General features: G+C 40.2%; 1 protein-coding gene across 2 annotated transcripts in view; it reads right to left on the bottom strand.

Annotated features, from left to right (window-relative positions):
- Positions 1 to 17,389, bottom strand: part of iqsec1a (IQ motif and Sec7 domain ArfGEF 1a) — a 96,241-nt gene that overhangs the window by 65,488 nt on the left and 13,364 nt on the right. For both annotated transcript variants that reach the window (XM_030055680.1, XM_030055683.1), the window contains exons 2-3: positions 13,982 to 14,011; positions 6,978 to 7,085 (exon numbers count right to left, since the gene is read on the bottom strand). In XM_030055680.1, coding sequence (XP_029911540.1) covers positions 6,978 to 7,085; positions 13,982 to 14,011 — 138 coding nt within the window. The remainder of the gene's footprint in view (positions 1 to 6,977; positions 7,086 to 13,981; positions 14,012 to 17,389) is intronic.

Genomic DNA, 17,389 nt, shown 5'->3' with positions numbered 1-17,389 from the left:
TGGCAATGCCACTGACATAGGAAGTTGTTTTTCTCCGCTGATGAGGTCATCTATACTCCTACGTCAGACTAGTGCACATAATAATGTGGTGTACCGTTTCCTTTCAAGTTTTACTGCAGCTGCATGCCTTCAGATAAATTCTGATTCCTCCCCCCAGTAAATCGTATAGAGCAATTATCCCGTCTCACAATAAGCCGCAATCCTGCGTCCCCATTGGCCTGACTGGCTGCTCCACTTTCTCAGCCAGACATAAACACACTTCCTGCTTTTACCTCTCACTGCTGCAGAGCACACACCAGTTAAGTGAAGAGAATACAGGCAGCAGAGAAGCAGAGGAACAGTTGAACTGAAACCCAGACAGTCATTACTATCACAAGTAGGAAATGCTCTTCACAAATAGGGAAGCTTCTTTTCATGGTCTCTTAAAGTGCAGATATAGGTTCATGGCAGACACTGCAGATGGGAGGACAGCACGGGAGGAAAATGGTGACAAATCAAAGAGGAAAAAACGCAGGGTGGAACACAAGAAGTGGACAAGCGGTTAAGACGATGTGTGTGGGAGAGAGAGGCGTGGGAACAAGTGACGGGAGAGACAGGGAATCGTATAAAATATAAAAGAAGAGGAGAGTGGGAGAGAGCGTCAGGGGACTGACTTGGCGCAATGTTGAGGTCAGCACAGGAACTCTGACCATCCATCAAACATTGAATATTGCCTCCTCCCATCGCTGATTCGTTGAGTCAAGACCTTCTTTTAATTCAAGGGCCACAGAGTGCAATCGAAGACTTAATGAGCTTTTGTGCTGGGAGTAAATCTTATGTACAAGCAGCCACTCACACACCCAGAGACTCTGAATCTGCCACTGATGAGATCTGAGGTTAAATAGGTGTGCGCTTCAGGAGCCTTGAGAAAACAGCAGTAGTCTTTCTGCAATTAAAATAGTTGTTCTAGATTGACTTTGTTGTATTTGCCCCCGAAAAATAACCAATACCTTTACTAAGGTGTGGATTTGTCCTGCTGACGGTTTCTTTGCATTAACAGTGCTTAATGTGGCGTACCACAATTGAGAGTCAATTACATTATGACACTACATTATGTTGATCAGGGACTAAGTGTTTCTATTAAACTATTTCTTGTTGTAAAATTCTGTTCAGCGCTGCAGAGTTTGTTCAGTCCCTCAGTGATTTTAGTAGGTTTCTCCAGAAAATGGCCAGGCAATGGTTAAAGTATGCAAGTAAGTGCAATATTTGCAAGTAATTACAATTTTCTACAAAAACAAACAAAAATTAGATAAAATTATTCTACCAATATCTCCCAGATGCCTGTCATGTTATATGTTCCCTCTTATTGTTTCCTTCTGGAGCCAAACCACCTGGAGGTTTAAATGACGATTTTGATATGAATGAATGTCATGTTTTGATTCCATGTTCTCACTGTCTATTGTCTATGATTGCACAGCATATGTTCTTTTGACTTGGCATCTTACAGCAAGTACTATGCCAGCTTCACATCTCTCTACCGGTATGCTGCTCTGGCAGCTGACACAGGTGACATAATTCAAAAATCCCAATTCACTCCAATTCTATTTCTTCCCCTACTTGTTCTAATATTCTCTTAGGGTGATAAAACAATTTCTTCCACCTCCTCTAGGACTTCTCTTTTACACTATCACTGCAGGGTCACAGAAATATTGTCCCCAGGCACTGTGGCTCTGACCATCACACTGCTTTTTAATGGTTTAATGGTTAAATTTAATGGTGATGACCAAGGAACTGAAGTTCATCCTTTAGCAGTCCTTGGGAACTGCTCTGGGTAAGAGAATCAGAAAAAAAAAAAAAAAAAAAAAAAAAAAAAACGTAAATAGAAAATGTATAAGAAACCATTTGTCCTTTGTGTGAACTGACCCATGATGAGGGTCAACAAGACTGAAAGCATAAGCACTGAAGGAAACTTATATTTGATTTTAGTGGGGGGGGGGAAATCTCTTCTTCTATAATTGTTTTGAGACTTCGCCTCTAGCACCTTAGCAAGGAAAACTGCTGTGTGTGGAGTGGATCGTCTATACTACAGGAAACAAATCTTGCAAATTCTGGAGGGACAAACTATGGTCCCACTCCAAACATTTTGATGAGCTGGCTACACTGAAGTATTTGCAGTAGTGCAGTGAACAAAGTTAATTTTTGAGAGCAAGAGAGATGAAGAAAGAGAGAGAGAGAGCAAGAGAGAAAGGTATGGAATAATATGAGAGGAGGGCAAACAGGGAAATGGAGATAAAGGGGAAAAAAATACAGTAAGAGTAACAATTCAATTCAATCCCTCGGGTATGTTTCTGCTATTTCACTCTTGCAGTTGTTCTGCCTCCCTGGAGTGTGATTGGTATTACCAAGAGACTGATCCAACTCAGGTTACAAGCACCTTGAGAGAGTCAGTCCTCATGAAAAACATTGCTTCATCACTGACTGCTTTATTTAACACTGTGATTCCAAGGTCAGAGTTGCCCAATTAATTTCAAATACCCTGTGCAACTCCCTTTCCAAAGCCTGAATTTTAAAGCAACTTTTAAACAACAACAGCATCCGGTGGCTGTGTGACTGAAACTACAGTATTCTTGAAATGATTAACAAAGATGTGTACTGTTAATCATTATAGGATATTTACATAGTGTTATCTCAAAACATGGCAAGGAGAGGCAAATTCCATATTAGAATGGGGACATGAAAATTCAAAATCACCATAATCACCAACCAACATTATCAGCTTTTTACATTGTATATTACAGTATTACAGTATTACATTGTGATATTGTTAAAAAATGTGCTGAAAATGTTAAATAATTACTAATACACACTGACATCATTTCACCATGCCTTGAACTGCAAATCATAACTTAAATGATCAGTACTTGTAACCAATGTCTTATGTTAACATACTAAATACACAAGTGTACAATTTACACAGATGCAGATGGGTCTTCTTAAGAAGACAATAATGTTTCTCTAACCAAAACATGTTTACAACTAATCTGAGGACTGGATTTAAAAGACGGAAATATATGAGGCGGCTAATTAAAAAGTGTTTTCATGTGCAATGGGTGAGCCTGCTGATAAATAAGAACACAAATGAAGTGTGTTTACAAGAGATGGAAATGTTAACTGAGAGCTTCCACGTATTAAATTACATTCAGCTAGATGAACAGACAAAGGAGAAGAGTTAAAAAAAAAAAAAAAAACAGTTCAAAAATCATTAGCTAGTATGTATAAAAATCATTAGCTAATGTATAATTATGTAGAAGCACTCTAAATTTGTATACATTTAATCACATTTAATCAAACATTAAAGTCATGACTTTACTTGGCTTAGCAGATTCCTGTACCTCATCAGGCAGATGCATTAGTGTCTGACTGCTGAGGGATAGCAACTCAAGAAGAACACACACCCTTTAATGGTAATTAATATAGCAACTCATGGTATTAATTAATGCCATTAATCCGTAAGAAATTAGTACACTATAACCAAGATTATTAATAGATAGCTCAGGTAGGATAGTGATTAATTCTCGATCAATTAATAATTAGGCTTAACTCAGAATGATTAAAGTTAACATAATGAATTAAGTACTAACATAAGCTTAATTAGTATTATTATTATTAATGTTAAGTGTTATCAGTGTTACTAACCATCAGATTATTTTTATTATATTAAAACAAGTGCTCGTTCCACCCCTGCTCCTTCCTGTAAACTGACACCTCATCTATAATATTTTCCCATATAGCTTCTGATATACTTAACCATTCTGACTCAATGCAGTTGGAATGGTTAACCAGACTGCACGAGATGACACAGCAGCTTACAAATGGCAAATTAATATTCCCCATCCTCATCCCTCGTCTACTGCCACACAAAGGCATACGGGCAGGAAGACCCATCGCTCACTCAGAGCCTCACACAGGCCTGCCGTGTCAGAGATTTATTACCTTAGAGACTGTCTCACTTTTTACTCTGATACCATGTGAAAAACAGGGCGTGTTGGTGGCTCTGCAACGTTCAGGGTTCAAATCTGGTCAAGGACCTTTGCCGCAGGTTATCCCCCTCTCTATCCCAGTCATTCCTGTCAATCTATTTAAACTGTCAAATAAAGTCAACAATGCCCCCTAGCAAATGAACCTTTAAAACATCATGTAAACTACAAGAGTGCACTTAGTAGAGTGCACATCTCCTCCAGGTGTATCGCCCCTTTTCCAGACTGTAGGCTACCCTATGTGCTGACCACAACTCAGGAGAGACCTAGCAGCCAATTGTTTAGTCAAACACTTTTCAAATCACAAATTACTGCATGATTCAAATACAATACAGTACAGTACAGTATAGAAAATATACCCTGAAACTCCCAAAGCATGTGTATGTTTTTCTCTTTATTACAAACATTATACCAGTGGTATAATGTCGGTGATTTCTTGCTTGCCAGAAGTCATATGGCTTTCAACAGAACTCATGTCTCTCTCTCACCCACATTTTTTACAGTTTTACAGGCTTTAGGCTATGTAACCTACTTTGACTCCCCACGTTCATACTTTTTACAGTGTTTTGATTTGTTGTGTTTTTCCCATGTGTCTGCTCTGTGTTCTGTTGATTTTATTGTCAGCAGTGTGTAAACTCACCCAAAAAAAATGTAACACGCTGTCCTGGATTTTTTCACCCACCATTGAAGCTAACAAGGCCACAAAAGGATTAAAAAAAAAAAAAAAGAGCAAGCTAGACAGTGAATGAAGTGTGGGAGCGTCACAGCGACCTGATAGTATGAGAGACAGAAAGAAAACGGCGGCGGTCGAGCGAGCCAGGCAATGAATGAAGTGAAGGACCGACTTGGTGACCCTGTAGAGGCAAAATACACAGACAGGCAAAACAAATTCAGGAAACGGTCGGAGCACTGCTGGCGTCGGGCATTATAATTATAAGAAGTGCCAGTGGCTTCTGTCTTTTCCGCGTGGTGTCTCAGCTGCCTCTCTCGCTTGCTCAGTCTCTCTTCGCAAAACAACCTGCTAGCTATTGCTTCCGATTAACAATCAGCAAGCCAAGTAATTCACAAAGAGCTTCAGCATAATATTTCAATTATCATGCCTTGCCTCTTATTAGCGCTACCTATGAGTAAAATGCTCTTAGTGAATTTACGATCCCTCTTATAGGCAGTTACACAGTATATACATCCAGGGCTTTTATTGTGAAAAAAGTAGTGAAATGTCATATAACCATCAATATACAAGGAGAGAGAGACAGCACACTGGTGGTTGAGCAAGCTTAACAGTGATCATCATACACTGACAATCTAACCTGACACGCATACAGACAGACACACACAACCAAACACACAATCTCCTCTAGGCTGTCACCTGGTGGAGATAAATAACACAGGTATGGCCAAGGCCTTCAGACTAAATTTACTTTCTGTTTGAGTCACACATTAATCTGTTAAACTAACTTTCACTCAGTTCTGTCATTTCATCTTTCTTTCCCTGCACTGAGAGGAACACAATGAACGATTATGTGTGTCACCCTTTGTATGTGTGTATTTGTGTATGTGTGTGTGTGAGACGAAGAGACAGAGACAGAGAGAAACTGTCACAGACAACAGGACATTCTTTCCGTGTTTAAGCCACCCATTCAAATTCACTGCTGGCCTCACAATAGAACTGCAGAACACTGTATAATAAGTACGATCAGGATCCCGAACCAACTGCAAGAACTGGTGGCCACCGAACACTGTTATTAAATGAAACCTTCAAATCAGCATCACATATTTGAATAATTTGTCAGTGCCATGGACATGATCAGAAGAAATTAATATTTAGAATTTGATAATCACCTGAGGGCCAAATCAATTGTGCAGCCAACTAAAACAAATGAGCAAATGGCAAACAGTCCAAATTATCGCTTATTTGATGAGGGCATATTCACATACAGTGTTGTCATTTGATTTGCAATTAGAGGCTAATTATTACAGTGTGTGCAATGAGTGAGGGTAAACAAAAACAAACAACACTGCCAAGCTGGAGAGGAAAACAATCAACCTCCGATCACCGCCTTCATCTTGTTTGCTGTCATGATCCATTAACCTATTAACTTTCAGATGGGCTTGAGAAACAGCCACTGCACCAGAATTACACAGAGACAAATAGAGAACACAGATAAGTGAGACATTCATCAACAAGTAATAATACTCCTCAGTTTTTGTAACATTACCCAGGCCTGAAACACCCACAGATGTTCTTACTCATCAGAAACTTCTAAACACAGCTCGTTAAAAATAGAAAATGTGCCCAATATGCATTGGGATTTATTTTTGGGCTGCAGATGAGCCAAGTGTGGGCTATGGAGTAGGAGCACATAGCTATTTGATGATGAAGCACACAAAAGTACTAGGAGGCGTCTTTGAAACTCTCATCAGCCTTTTGAAGCCCCTAAGTCTGTCCCACTGGTGGCTCTCCGCACTCTCATCTCGCTCATATATCCCCTGTTTGCTGAGAGCCACTCGCAGGCTTCAAGCTCTGCAGGAGCTAATGGGCGAGTGGCAGTGAAGGCTTATATACACAAGCATCATATTTCATTAGGGCTCAGCCTAATGAGCTCCTCATACAGTACATTTGGTCTTTGGAGTTTATTGTGAGCGTCAGGAAAACAACGCTGCGGAACTGAAAGTGCTGTGTCATAAGAACCTGATGATTGGAGAAAAGCTGCAGAGACTCAAACCTTGCAACACAGCAAGGTTGGCAACTGTCAAGCTGTCATGCCCACTTTTATCTATCTCAGACAGGGTTAACTGCCAGGGTGCAGATGTGAGCGGTGATGCTGTTTAGATGTTAACAAGGCAAGATCAAGATGAGAAACACATTGCGCCGCTACAGTACTGTAAAGTCTGTAATGCTCATGCAACCAAACTTAACCGTCAGCACATAATCGTAAAAACAATAACATTTTACTGTACCCAAAGGAAGCAGACTTCCACTTGCGGCAGGGGAAGACTCGTCGGCAGCCGGCGGACACCAAGCTTCCAGGATTCTCTGTGACCTCGACAGGAAGAGAGGCATGTCTCCTGCAGAGAAGGACAAACCATATTTGAACAAAACACTTCCAAGTCTGTTGGCAAGGAGGGGCATTTGTAGTCCTTAATGTGCATTTTGGGAATAATGGGAAAAGGACCTTTCAGTGTGTGAAGAGTACCCTGCACTGAAATCATCCATCTTCCTGTAAACTTTCCTACTGGGGGGTTTGTAGCTTTCACGACTTTACCAGTAGGTACTTCCTTTTTCACACAAAAGGCCTACTGTACACTGCATTACCTGCTTTCCAGCCATTTCCATTTGTAACAGCACAGTTTAAATTATTACAGTTTGACATTATAAACTACAGTCTCTGTTTGCGTTCATTTAGAAGTAAAAACTGCTGGGATTTCTCATTAATTATGAAAGCCTTTCTCATTATTATAAGAGCTGTTCTCATTCGTATGAGTCTTTCTTTTCTCAAGATGAATACAAAATGCTATCATAAAGCAGCAATTGTTCTATTTAAGTACCATTAAAGGTCAACAGCAGATAGTAAAGACCTACAGTAGATGCCAAATAGAACACTGGAAACCTAAAGATTGATTGGAAATGCAGCTCAGCACTATGTGTCAGGTCATTATAGTAATAAATCTTTAATAAATATTGTGTTTTGGTGAGGCGCCTATTTATTTTTTAATTTATTTATAGTGTTTCAGGGGTAAAACGTTAAGGAGTTAAAAGATTTTGTGTCCAAAATTTATTAATTATCCATTTTTTTTGCATGGTCTGACCAATGGCAGCACTGTGAGAGAAATGTCAATCTACAACCCCCACCCCAAGTTTCCCAAGTCCTCTGTTCGGCTGGAGAGAACACTCTGTTAAGTTTGTAAATCTCAGCATGTGAAAAAGGTAAAATGACAACATCAAAGAAAAGAATAAGGTTATTTAATATCTACTGAGACATGGGATACATTCCTTTGTGGTGTCTGTGTGGCTTCATAGCTCATGTGTGGTGTGGTGTGCTACATTTACGACAGTTTCGTCTTCCTCTGACCTTTGTTGAGACATTTTTCCTCTCTTTTAATGTAGCAAGCTACCATCTCCACAGAGACATTTCTCTTTCATCTGCTGTCTGCTAGGGTTCTCAGTGAGCCTGAGACAGACCAGGCTCATTTCTCTAACTGTCAACTTTATTGTCAGACACCAACACCCTCTTCTATCTCCCAGGCGCTGAGGCTTTCATCAAAAACAGAAATGCACATATGGCTCAACAGAGAACACCATCAACTTGTCCCCCATAATAGAATTATAGCTATCAATTTTATGTCGCAATACACTGCATTTATGTTGAGAGAATAACTGCTAATTGGTTTAACATTTGGAAAGTAGCCAAGTCTGCCAGCATTCAATTAAACACCACACTGAAAATAGCAATCTATACAACTTCACCTCTGTTCCACAGTCATGCTGTTTGAAAGAACATTTGAAGCAAAATAAATAATACAATAAAGCCCCCTTGTTCTTTACTAATGTTTGTATCCTGCATGCAAACATTCTCCTGTAGACTCAATGTGCATGGAAAATCACAGTCCTGCACTGAGGGCCTGACTAATATCAATGGCTAATTGTATCACGGCTGGTGCCATTTGCTGCTGTTTCGGCATAATGAATTATTAATTTCAAAAATGCAAATGTCTCTGCTCTGGCTGAGTTGGGAGCTGTGAACCCTGAATTAGTCTAAATTCTCTTCCTGTCTTCCATGAGTTACTTTGATAGTGCCGCAGAGTCAAGCAGTGAGAGACTGTTTCAGACCTGCCACTGCGCTAAGTGATTCGCACACAGACACGCCGTTCATAAAAAACAGCAGCTATTTTCCACCACAGAGTCACAAGATGTTAACCATGTCATACTCGTACTGCTTTCAGCACCATACACTGCATACAACAAACTATGTTTTGTTAATTTCCTGGGTAAGGGAGCGCTACTCTCAGTGCACTGCTTGTAGAGGAGCTGAAATCCGGTTTAGTCACGTGGCCTGTCAAAAGGGAACACTCAAGGACAAAGACAGTAGGTTCGGTGTCCTAGCCATCAAAGTTGAGCATCTCTCTCCATAGCAACGGGAGATGGTGAAGGAGACGAGAAGAGACGATAGGCTTGCATGATCCTACAGCACTGTAAACTCTCCTCTCAGAAAGGCACGATGAGCTTGAGCGGCCCTGTCACTGAACCAGGGGACGAGCAAGCTCTTTTTAGGTTACATTTCAAATGAATTAACCACAGTTCAGTCTCTGCATAGTAATCTTGTCATAAAAAAAAATATCCTCTCTGCATAAACTGCAGTTCCACAGCTAAACCTGCATTACTATTCGACACCTATCGAGTGGCTCATCTGCTTAAAGCAAAAGAGCACAAGTTGCTAGAGAGCAGTCGCCTCCACATCAAATTGCGTGTTAATTCGTTTTGCATCTCATTGTATTTTGTTAATGATGCAACAGAGGCTTTGCACTGAGCAGAACAACAAGTTGGCCTGAATTAGTGTTTGAATTGATTGGTGGCGTTTTCCTTAGTAGTATTGTTTTCAGACAGACACACTTTGAGAGAAGGTCTGACCTCCACAACAACAGCCCAGCCACGCTTTGTTCTCTTCATTCTAATCGCTATAATAATGGGGAGGTTTTATAATCCGTCTCACTGTTTCCCCAACTCCCCCGTTGAGAATTGCAGGGAAATAAAAGCCACAGATCCTGCCAAAGCTCTCCAGAATACCTCCAGTCTGCCACTGCTGCAGCTCTGTGAAAGCCAGCTCTGGCTCTCCCTTATGCTCACACCATCCAGCCAAACATGTTCAACAAAAAAAAAAAAAGACAGAAAATGCACGACACACAAGGCTCGCGGTCATGGATATAACATTCCAAACACTGTGAAATTTCAATTAGCCTCTCATTTCTCAGACAATCCACAGAAAACAATCCCCATTCATCACAATATACAAGCTCAATGGACACAAGTACAGCAAACCGCTATAAATAACAGGAGCACGAATGGACTTTCAAAAAAGTACTCAATTATTTCTCACACACTCAGACAGGACCATCCTTCTGTCCCCCTGCAATAGTGATAGGGTGTTGGATTATTCTGCAGTGCTAGCCTGGGCTTATGAACGACTACTCTAGAAAAGTGCATCACAGGGTGGGAGAACACCTTATCATCAGACATTCACTGACAACAATCCAATAAAACCAGGTCAGTGAGGCTGTTGAGCGCTCGCCTGCCTCTCTCACCAACGTTGTAATCACATCTGAATGAAGCCATCCATTCTGATTACAGAACAGCAGACCAATTAAACACCACCATGTTGTTATTCCCCTCTCAGGGAGTGTGTATGAGAATAATCCCCCAATGCTGACAAGGCCCATCTCTCCACATTCACACACACACACACACACACACACACACACACACACACACACACACACACAGTGCTACCACACCACAGCAAAGCAATCCTTTGGGAGCAGGGCTTATTTATTTATAGCGTCCTGTGCCAAGTTTGGTGGCTTTTCCATTATTAATGAAACTGAGACTGACCAAGCCATGTAACATACAAAACTCTAAACAGCGCTGCTCAGTTATATCATGTGGCATATTAAGAGGGTGAGGCATGTACATCGTTATGAGTCTGCACGTGTTGTCAGTGATGTGCCAAGCAGTTGTAATGATACTAAACAGCTTTGAGCTGTGATACAACAGAGTACTTTGCGCCAAGATAAACCTTGTGACTGATAGTGAAATTCACAGCAGTGGTTACAGCAACTTCAAGTTGGTTGGTGGTTCACTTTAAATTCCTCTGCTGAATGATTACATGTATAATACAGCCATCTCTGTCAGGGGAAAGCATTAGAGGCGGAGGAATAAGCTGTGGTAGGGGCTAACTGCTCTCTGTGGTCTGTGGGGAGGCGTGCAGTGCAGCTCAGCTCATGTATACATAGTGCAAGTAAATTATACTTAAATCTAGCCATTGGTGTAAAATGTTACCATTTTTGGATGCTGTTGAGCTTCTCTACAATATGCAACCGAGTTTTGCAAAACGGTTTTGTTTTCAACATGCATTTTTAACAGAAGAGGCCTTTAGGTTACAGAGCACACAATGTGTGGTAGATTTGTGCTACCTTTCCTTATAAGAAAGAGGGTGATTCAGTTTATTGATTTTTAGTGTATAGAGCCCTATAGATGTTCATCAATAGCCCATCACAAACAAAGGCTGCTGACAGGGCTTTTCCACCAACAAAGAGCAGGTTCCATTCCGGTTTACAAACCTAATTTTGAACCAAAAAACAGTAGGACAGCAGTGGGAACCATGACAACAACAGGACTGGACATGTATTATTCTAAAGGGAAAGACAGAGAGTGTGCAGTGGTGTGCTGAAAAAACAAAATTATGCTTTCAATTTGGACATCTTCTGAATTTCAGGAAAAGATTGAAGGGATAATCGCCCACTGTTGATGGTGCAGTGACTTCACAAACTGGCATAAACGTGGGCCGGGTTGCTAGTTAGCATCTTGGTTCCAAGAATCCCTAACAGGAACTGTCCAAGAATCAGAGCTATTTTGGTCTGTGAGAGGTATGTTATAATAGGTTATACGGTTATAATATTAGAGCTTAAAATACTCCAACTGATTTTCAGAAACTTTTGTTGGTAATTCAACATTTGTGAAATTTAAGGAGAATTCAAGAAGATGCAAAGACCACCTCATATATGAAATCAAGTGTGCTTGATTGATGCTTGATTGAGTGATGCTGAGCAGCCTGGCATTACTTTCTTCAGTTGCATCTTGTACTGAGAGTAGGGTGACCAGATGTCCAATTCAGTGGACACTCAATTTGCATCTTGTGTTCTGGGAAGTGTAATTTTTTTCTTTTTGTTTATGCCTGGCTACCACAAAAGCAAAGGACATGCATTTGCAGACATTGAACAAGTTACCCGTTAGATCAGTGACGCTGGGTCGATGTAAAATTAACTTGATTTTGTTCATAAAAACAGGGAAATACATAGTAAAGCAATGTCAAAAAATTACTGGAATATTTGCAAAAAAAAAGGCAACAATTCAAATAATTTTAATTGCAAACAAATGAGAAAAAACTGACATTTAAAACTGACATCTAGAAAAAATACAAGAATACTCAAGAATACTTCAAGAATATAATTATTGAAATGATATATTTAAATGTCCGGTCACTGACGCTGGATCAACATCAGAATTCTTGTGTTTAAACATTTGTGAAAGGCTTTCACACTCATTTAATGGGGCATACAATTTCAGTCCCCGGATTTCCTCTCAGAAAATCTGGTCACGTCAATTGAGGGGGGTGAAGCTCTCTTGTCTGATGTCTTAAGGCTTTTCTCCAATTTGCAGGATAAGATCAGTGTTGCATTTCTGTTATCTTCACTGCTTACAGCGGAGGCATTTATCGATTTCATTCAGAATTGCATAGCTTTTCGTGCAGCTGGCTACATACTAGACCGAAAGAGTGCAACAGCCTATCTAATGAAAAGAAAACCTTGGCCTGCTTTGACACAGCAGCTTCATGCCGATGAAGGGAAGTTTCTAGAAGGTTTAGCCAAATTGAAAACCAAGGATGGCATGTACAGAGCTAGTTACATATGGGATGCTTCCAGCCAACATCACCCTGATGGAAGGGACCTCACCTTGTCTATCATTGCTAGTGTTATCTTTCAAATCCCACCATTATCAGCAGCATCTGAGCCCAACTGGTCCCTCTTTGGGAACACCCACAGCAAGGTACGCAACACTGTTAGTGAAGATAAACTCAACACAGTTACGTGACTCAGGGCTGTAACTAGAGAGCATACTGTTCAATAAGCCTATCTACAGGACAGGCGAGAGCCAGCAGCCCCCTTTTTCTGAGAAATGATGCTCCTTAAAAATGTCAATATTTACAGATATCTGTATGTGTATGCTTAAAACTGTGCCGAGGTTACATGTCTGTTAATGACTTTAACGATTTGAACTGAGCCAGTTTTAGAATTAATAACACTCTCATTTTCAATAATCTTTCCTGCAAAGTGCTTTACAGAATTTAAATGCACAGTATACTAAACAGATTATAAGATCTGTATATTTAGAAAATAAAACATATTTTCTAAATAGATTTTTTTCTTTTCCTTTAGTATACTGATGTTTGAAGGGTGATGCTAAATGGGCAAACAGACCTCACATGGGTGTAACACACATACACACACGCACAGACAATTACTGTCATGGCCCCAAGATAAAGATTGGTTCACATCTCCAAGCTGTGGACCTCTCCTTACCCCTTGACTTTGTAATGGGACATTTAGAGCAGAAGAAAAGAGGCCTGGGGAGAACATGGACCACCCAAGGAAAGAACAGAGATGTCCTGAACACACTTCACTAAAGCACAGGACAGGCGCCGCTGCACTCTGTTCAACTCTGTGTCTAGACACGGCTGTTTACAACGCCTGTTTACACTTTCTGTGGAAGTCATATTTCTAGATTATATTCATATCAACGATGGATCCATTTTACGGTTTTAAAATCAGCCCACATCTTAAGTCTGTCAACGGTGGCATCCCCACAAATCTCCAGCCACAAGGGTCCACATAGCCAACAACTATATGACCTTGGAATGCACCCAACACACAAACACGTAATTTTGCCCACAGTAATGGCTCTAAGCACCAATAACAGGCACGACAACAGGCCTGCCACAACCCTACAGACAGAGGACAATCATTCATCCTGGGTAGCACAGGGATCAAATGTGGAGTCAGCAAATACACTCAAACCAAAAGACAGAGGACAATGCCATTTCTTCCTCAAAGCACTTAAATGCATACAATTCATGCTGATGTACATCCCTAAGCACATTATGACTGCATTCATTCAAAAGACTTGGACATACCTGACCATTCTGGAAGCGTCACATTCAGACCTGAAAGACAAAAAAGAAATTTGCTCAATTACGCTGTTGAGAACAAGAATACTGCAGTATGCAAGTAATAAATACATTCCTAAAGACGTGTAATATAACCTCATAAAATGCCCCACTGATCACTATCCTTGGATTCAGCAACTGCAGTTAAAAAGCAGCCAAGCTTGGCTGTATTGCAGACAGATGCTGCACTATGAAGCATCTTCATTTCGTGACCAAAGAAATGACCTCATGTTTACCTTAAGGTGCAACAAAGGCGAAGATTATTGCACATATGGAGGTGATAAAAAATTCTCTTGTGCTAATGCGTGAGGTCATCTGGTGAAGCTACCTGCACTATGTCAGCTACAAAGACAAGACACAACAAAATATGTTACTGCATGAACCACATATGAAAAGATAACACTGTGTCCATAAGGATGTCATACTATGACTATTTTAGGGCTGCACAATAAATTAAAAAAAACATCATATTGTGATTATTTTGACATATTGCAAGTTACAATTTTCATTTTAACTGAAAAAAAAAAAAAAAAAAAAAAAAAAAACTAGCAAAATGAGGATTTTCCTGAGGTCTGCACCAAACTATTTTTTTTCCCCTGAAGAAGATCACTTCTAAGTCAGGGTGTCTCTGTAACTCAACAATGCTTCATCTATAATGGTATACTGTCACATTTAATCTTTATCAAAACATTGCAGCTGCCCTAATTTGGATACTGCACTTATTCATATTGATGTGATTTTAGTGTGATTTCGATTACCTGTGCAGCCCTAGGCCATTTGTATACAGCAGAAATTTTTCGGGACATTGTGGCTACATCCGAACTTTTTAAGTATTTTGTTTATACACAAGTCAGGCATCCTGAAAAATACATCGCTCACGCATACGGCCATCAGTCTAACATATCTTTAGCCATGTGCATTTTATCACGTAGTTACCCTCAAACATCCTGAACTCTCTTGGCTCTGCCTTGTGACTGCACGGCAGCTCTTTCATATAGACTGCAAGAAATGACAACAGCAAGGATGTGTGCCTTCTACAGTTCTCCAAACCATGGAACTAAGAGCCAATAAAGCTGGCTACATCAGGTTGAATTAATGAGGCCTCTTGTCACCTCAATCCACTCTGCACAACGCGATTCTTATGGTGAAACTACTCCAGTGAAACTGAGCGACACTGGCTATACTATTAATGCAGCTGCCAAAGTTTTCCTTATGATGGGTGTACTGTTCAGCTTTGGTTGAGTTGGCTTGAAGAGGTAATGATCATCTCTACTGTGTAAGGCTGCAGCCAATTCATTACTTGTTACTTTACTTGTTTGGTTTCTTTTTTCGCTGGCTACCTCACTCTCTTTTCTCAAACAATCTAATTTAGATCTTTTCTCTCGGCTAAACACCTGCTCTGCTGCTCAGTGTCTGTTATATCAACCAAAAAAGAATAAACATTCATAAAACTTCCTTAAAGAACAGAACAAGCAACAGTATACATCAAAGTGGTGGTGAGTTTATTAGATCAAACCCCCATGGAATTACTGGAATCATGTTGAGTTGACAAGTAGCGCAAGGTCAATATAATGCACTGGTAGTGCGAGATTCATTGACATACATACTGCAGCCCAGATCCAATGGCAATTACTAAAGCTATCGATTGCTGTATATACAATGCCTCGCTGGAGAAAAAAAAAAAGCCACGATCCAACCACATCCCACAAATCTTTTGTTGGATGATAAAATGTTGATCTTTAAAGCTGCTACCCTCTAAGTCATGCAGAGCCAGCAGCCTCAGAGCCTGCAGCAAACCAAAGCTCCCTACTGTATCAGGACAGTGACAAGGCACCAGTGGTCAGAACCCTGGACAGCTCCTCTCTCTCTCTCTCTCTCTCTCCCTCCCAGTAATAATAACACTCTATAAATCCTGTCATTCAGGAGAAGACTCTTGACTGGGCCTGGGCTATTTCTAGAACATTCCACGAGACAGACGCATTTGCCCATAAGACAGATATACAGTCTGCTTCAGCTTACATAGTGTGGGATAGCAGCCAGTGCTTGTCAAGTGGAGTTTCTGTGTCATACATCTCTGACCAACTGGCCTGGTAAAGGTGAAGGTGACAACAGATGATAATTATCCTTCATACTAGGCTTGAGCGATATCTACTGAATTGGCACAAGACAATGGAACATGGCAATGAACAATGGCATCATTGTCCATTGTAAGTCGTCCAAAATCGAAATGTTGTCGTTTTACTTTGTTCCTGTCATCGATAGTGATTATTTGAATAAAAACACAATTCAAATTATTAGGAAGTCATGATTATATTGATTGTATTTTTATATAAGTACTTGTGTTCATTAAAAAACATTCTTGATCTTTAGTTTTAATTGTGGTGTTATGTTATAGTGTTAGGAAATTAATCCGTTCATACTTCTCTCTCTAATATCTATTTTATCTCCTTCAAACAACTGTATGAAGTTCCTAAAACAAAATTTAAACACATCATGATAACATAATAATTGACCTTCGTGTAGTTTCAACACATCATAATGTAACTCAACAGAACTTAATGATAACGAGGAGGTTCATCACTTGCAGTGTGGATAACGTCACAGCTTAGTGAGACCAGAGTCTCAGGAAATTATGACCCTGTTCCAAGTTAGAGCCGGTTAAGGATCCTCATCCTTGCTTTGTCCTGACCCTGTGGCGTAATTTCACTTTTTTCCCCGTGGGTTATTGATCAACAGGGCCCCCTGTCAAATTCTTAACCCAGACCTCAGAGGTAATAAAAACCAGTTTGGGAAAAACGATGTGACGCACAGTGGAGAGGTGCGCCTTTTTCAATTATTGCCCTACAAGAAAGAGCACTGCATTCATTTCAGGTTGTGTGCGCATGATACATTTATAGACTAGCAAAACGATTTTCAGCAACTTCATCCTGCATGGTTGGTAGCCTACAAGTATTAGCTTAAATTGTTAAATCTGTCAATGACTGTCAATGTGTTCTGATTTGCTCTTACTTTACTTTACTTTCCTCCTCACTTTCCTCCTCACTAACGTTGGATTCAACTTTATTTTTGAAAAATGTATTTATTGGTTTGTATCTGCTGCATCTTTTTTAATTCTTTATTTTCTTTTTAGTGCTCCCAATTTCTTCCCCATTCTAGTAGTGTTAGATAGACTGTCACAAGTTAGCTAGAAATGACTCTGACGTGAGTGACTGCGTGCGTTGCGTTCTGGTTCTGACTCGTTCGTTCTAGCTTGGCTTTTAGAACTCTCAGATGTAAAAAACCAACCACACAACCAGGCTACAGTAGCCTGCAAGGTTTTGATATGGCGATCATGAATAATTTTTGACAGCGTCTATTATTTAGGTAAGACAAAAA

Source organism: Myripristis murdjan, chromosome 7 (assembly GCF_902150065.1).
Source record: "Myripristis murdjan chromosome 7, fMyrMur1.1, whole genome shotgun sequence".
NCBI classification, from domain to species: Eukaryota; Metazoa; Chordata; class Actinopteri; order Holocentriformes; family Holocentridae; genus Myripristis; species Myripristis murdjan.
The sequence above is the reverse complement of the archived record's forward strand: the minus strand, read 5'-3'. Positions and strand labels throughout refer to the sequence as shown.